This window comes from Lipotes vexillifer, unplaced genomic scaffold, assembly GCF_000442215.2.
Source record: "Lipotes vexillifer unplaced genomic scaffold, Lipotes_vexillifer_v1.1 scaffold1237, whole genome shotgun sequence".
NCBI classification, from domain to species: domain Eukaryota; kingdom Metazoa; phylum Chordata; class Mammalia; order Artiodactyla; family Lipotidae; genus Lipotes; species Lipotes vexillifer.
This window is the reverse complement of record NW_006771447.1, coordinates 58,309-62,386: the sequence shown is the minus strand read 5'-3', so window position 1 is coordinate 62,386 and position 4,078 is coordinate 58,309. Positions and strand designations below refer to the sequence as shown.

General features: G+C 36.3%; 1 protein-coding gene across 3 annotated transcripts in view; it reads left to right on the top strand.

Annotated features, from left to right (window-relative positions):
* PARG (poly(ADP-ribose) glycohydrolase) overlaps positions 1–4,078 on the top strand; it is a 112,344-nt gene that overhangs the window by 62,308 nt on the left and 45,958 nt on the right. For all 3 annotated transcript variants that reach the window (XM_007446775.1, XM_007446777.1, XM_007446776.1), the window contains one exon: positions 2,921–3,000. In XM_007446775.1, the coding sequence (XP_007446837.1) occupies positions 2,921–3,000 (80 nt within the window). The remainder of the gene's footprint in view (positions 1–2,920; positions 3,001–4,078) is intronic.

Below are 4,078 nucleotides of genomic sequence, written 5' to 3'. Positions count from 1 at the left end.
GGGAAAGATTTTATTAAACTATGTTTCTCTTTATATGTATGGAAAGAAAAACACCAGTTAATAAGTAGCTGACCCTTGATTGACTTATTCCCTTGAAAATAAAAGTTTTGTTTAGAACAAGAGTGAGGTTGCCTAACTGCCTTTTTCTGTTTATTTTCTTTAATAATCTGTAATTATCATTTGGTTAAATGCTAAAATGTCTTCCCTACGTGTGGAGGGGTTATTATGGCCTAGTTTATGTGCATGTTTACATGCAAGCCTGCTGACTCAAAATATGCCTTCAAATATACATACCCAGGGATCCAGGGACTTCCCTGGCGGTCCAGTGGTTAAGACTGCATGCTTCTACTGCAGGGGGTGTGGGTTCGATCCATGGTCTTGAAACAGATCCCACATCACGTGCAGCACGGCAAAAACAAAAACAAAAACCCAGGACTTGAAAATCTAAATTAACAACAACAACAAAAAATGGTGTTGAGGAGTTAAAAAAAAAACTGGGATGGTGCTTGATTATTATGAGAAGGTCTCATTCTCTCTGAGTCTCTCTTTTTCTGTTTGTCTCTCTGCGTGTCTTTCTCTGCGAGTTTCTGTCTCTCATACCCTATTCTGTCTTCAACCCAACTTCTGTCTCTCTTCTCTCTGTCTTGCCAGCCCCATCTTTCTGTCTCTTCCTTTCTCAGGCTCTGTCCTCAGTCCCTTTGTCTATCTCCCCATCACCACCACCCCTCCCCCCGCCGCCACCCCAAACGCTGTCCTTCAGATAGTACATCACTCTCGTGGCTTTCTCTCATGCAGATTGCCTGTGTTTTTATGTTATTTTCACTTGCTTCCATACCAGAATAACTCATTTTATTTAGGTGGCTATTCGTGGTACTTTAAAATTTTACAAAGCGAAATCTGAGAATTGATGCAAAGATTTTAAACCTGCTTCATCTTGCCTTATTTTCTACCTCCCTGTTGTGTCCCAGACGCCACCCCACACACACTTCTCCGTCAGGAAGATGGAAAGCGTATTTGGTTGCATAGTGATTTGAAATTAGACTTGGAGCAATGAAGAAAGAGAATGCATTGAGATTCTGCTTGATTTGTACCTATAAGATTTGGACCTGTAAAATAAACAGTAGTGCTCATTTGTAGTGGGTGATAATAACAGACATATAATCTTTCCAGGAAAGTCCATATTGCTAAGGTAATAAATATGTAGTCCCAAGAGTCTCCTAGGGTTAATAATTTGCCATCATGGTTATTAAATATGTTAACTTTTATGTGATTTTATAAATGGTCACATGCTGAAGCTAGGGATGCTTTTTACATTTGGGGGAATTATTTCTTAAGGGCAATAGCCATTTTCAGTCATTATGCAACAGTTCTACAAAGAGGAACTTTTTCCCTTTAATTGAGTTGTGTAGTAAGTACATCAGTTCATCTCTAGAAAAAGGTGATAGCTGCCTTTGTCTTTATCCTGATTCCCTCTACTAAGTAGTAAACCTAGAAAGGGATTTTGCGATGGATCCCAAGGTATTCATTCGGTAAATCATATTTATTTGATACAGGATGTTTAATTAAACTGCCAAGTGGCGTCTTCATTTTGACTGTCATTTTGATTTAAACAAGCTCTATTCTGGCTGACATTTTGCAGAAGAAACCGAACTGAAACCTGTGTTCGCCAAGATTTTCTTTCAGCAGGCAGCTGGATTTTAAGAGTATTTGTTATAAACATTTTAGAAAATACAGTCTTTTAGATGAGAAAAAATTTTCACACAGGCACTCAAACTACTTTTAAACATTAATTAGATTTCAGATTTCGTTAAAATGCTTTCTGACATTTAGCATTCTTTTCAGGAAATAAGTATTCATGTAAATTGTTTTCTCAGAAATTGACCCTGAATAAAGAATTTCAGATCATTGGAAACAGGATCATTTGAAATCTACATTTCCTTCCCTTTTCCTAATTCATTTCATTTGCTCAATAGGATTTTCTCATAGAATTAACTTTTACCTCTCTGCATAGTTACATAAGCTTGTTTTTCTAATCATGAAAAATTTTACCCATTTTGGCACTAATAAAGTGGACTTTTACTTGAAGGGTTTCTGGTTTTAGAGCAAGAGTATATGACTAGAAGCAGATGACTAATACTTCATCGTTTATAGCCACAGAATTTCTTTGCAATTTTTAAATGCCTTTGTAAAGCTAGATCTTGCGCCTGAAAGCATGCTTTTGTGTTAGAAATCTTTTGTTGAACTACTTACTGAGGTCATATGCTTTCAAAGCCTTGCTTTTCTTTCCTCAGGATAAATTGCATTATGTGTTACCAATAACAATGCCATGTCATTTCAAAGAAAACTAAATTAAGTAGTGCAAGTCCAGGTTGCTGGAAACTGGATGACATAGGGTAGGCATTGTTTTGGTTACCATACGAAGGGTATATGTGTTTAATCACCAAGGATTGGTCAGTCTGCCAGTACCTTGTCATACCTGCTTGTTGTTATCCTAGCTGCACCCCACCCCCAAACAGTCATGTGGATTTTTTTTCAGATACCATTTTCGTTCAATCATTTAACTATCTGGTAATATTATGAATTATATATAGTATTTGCCATGATCAAGCATTAACTCACTGGCCTAATTGACTTTGGGGGACCAGATGGTGCCCCACAGAAAGATAGACTGGAGGAACATGGTTGTTAGAGAGTGCCATCTGACATGAACAACTTTGAAGAAGCCTGGTTCTAGTTGGTCTTAGTCCTCTTCAGATTCTGTTTGAATCCAAACAGTTTCCCAGTTTTCTGTTGTTACAGAATTGCCTTCTGGAAGAATTACTTCTTTTATTACTTGGTAGCAGTATAGATTTAGTTTTCTGTGAATCATTATGGCATTTAGAATCATCCTTACCCTCTTTTTATTTTCCATCTCTTTCAGGTTGTTTGAAGGACGTTCATCAAGGAAACCAGAGAAGCTTAAAACACTCTTCTGCTACTTTAGAAGAGTCACAGAGAAAAGTACATTCCTTTCATTCTTACTGTAATTTTTGTCACTGAGGGGGACAGTTCAGACTTTGTGTTTAAAGTACACTTTCCTCCCCAAACCACATTAAAACAATAATAATTCAATATCTAGATTTTATGCATTTGTTTTGTGTATACGTAAATGTGTGCTATGAATGTGTATGGGTTTTATATACTCTGAAATTAGACTAGCGTAACATACGCTAATGGATGTTCATGAATAAAAATAGTAAATTAATACTTTCAAAAGAAAGTATATTGACTGGGAGATACATTTTAGGTATTCTTTATTTAAAGAAACATTGACTATTACAATTACTTTATTTGCAGAGTTTAACCAATTCATTGCCTTCCTACCCATCCCTCTCTTTTGTGCCTCCTGCATGCCCTTTGTAGAGTTCTTATAAAACAGTGTTTGTACTTAGAGTTTACATGTCTTTCTTCCTCTGTTGGACCTCAGCCATCTTCTTTTCCCAGAGGCTAATCATAGCACCTGAGGCAGTAGTGGTAAATGTCTAGCCATTGTTGGTAGTGACCAGCTAATATTAGATGGGTGTTGCCACCCTTATCCTAGGAGCTGGGTGATCACAGACCCACAGACAAGTTTCTTAACATCTCTAAGCCTCAGTTTCTTCATCTGTAAAATAAAAGAATAATGATAACTTACCTCATTGGGTAGTTGTAAATATTAAATCAGAAGTTACATGCTTAATAAATGTTAGCTATTATCATGGGTAGCCTTTCCTGAAAATTAATTATAAAGGAAGCCAGAACATCTCAAAAGTTTGCTTTTGCTAAGTAGAACAGGTCAAGTGAAATGAGTTCTTTTCAGTTCTGGTTGTCCAAGTTGTGGGATTGTCTTAAAATACATCACTGAATTATTTTAAGGTCATTTTTCTCATATCCTTCCCTTAGTAAGTAATCTCACATCCTAGTGTACTTGGCATTCTTTTCCTTTTGAACATATTGCTATTGGACATTGTTCAAATTTGGGGGAAAGAAATCAATAATCAGGATTTTGATAATTTAAGGGGAAAATTCATAGGCTTCTTTTTTTTTTTTTTTTTTTGCG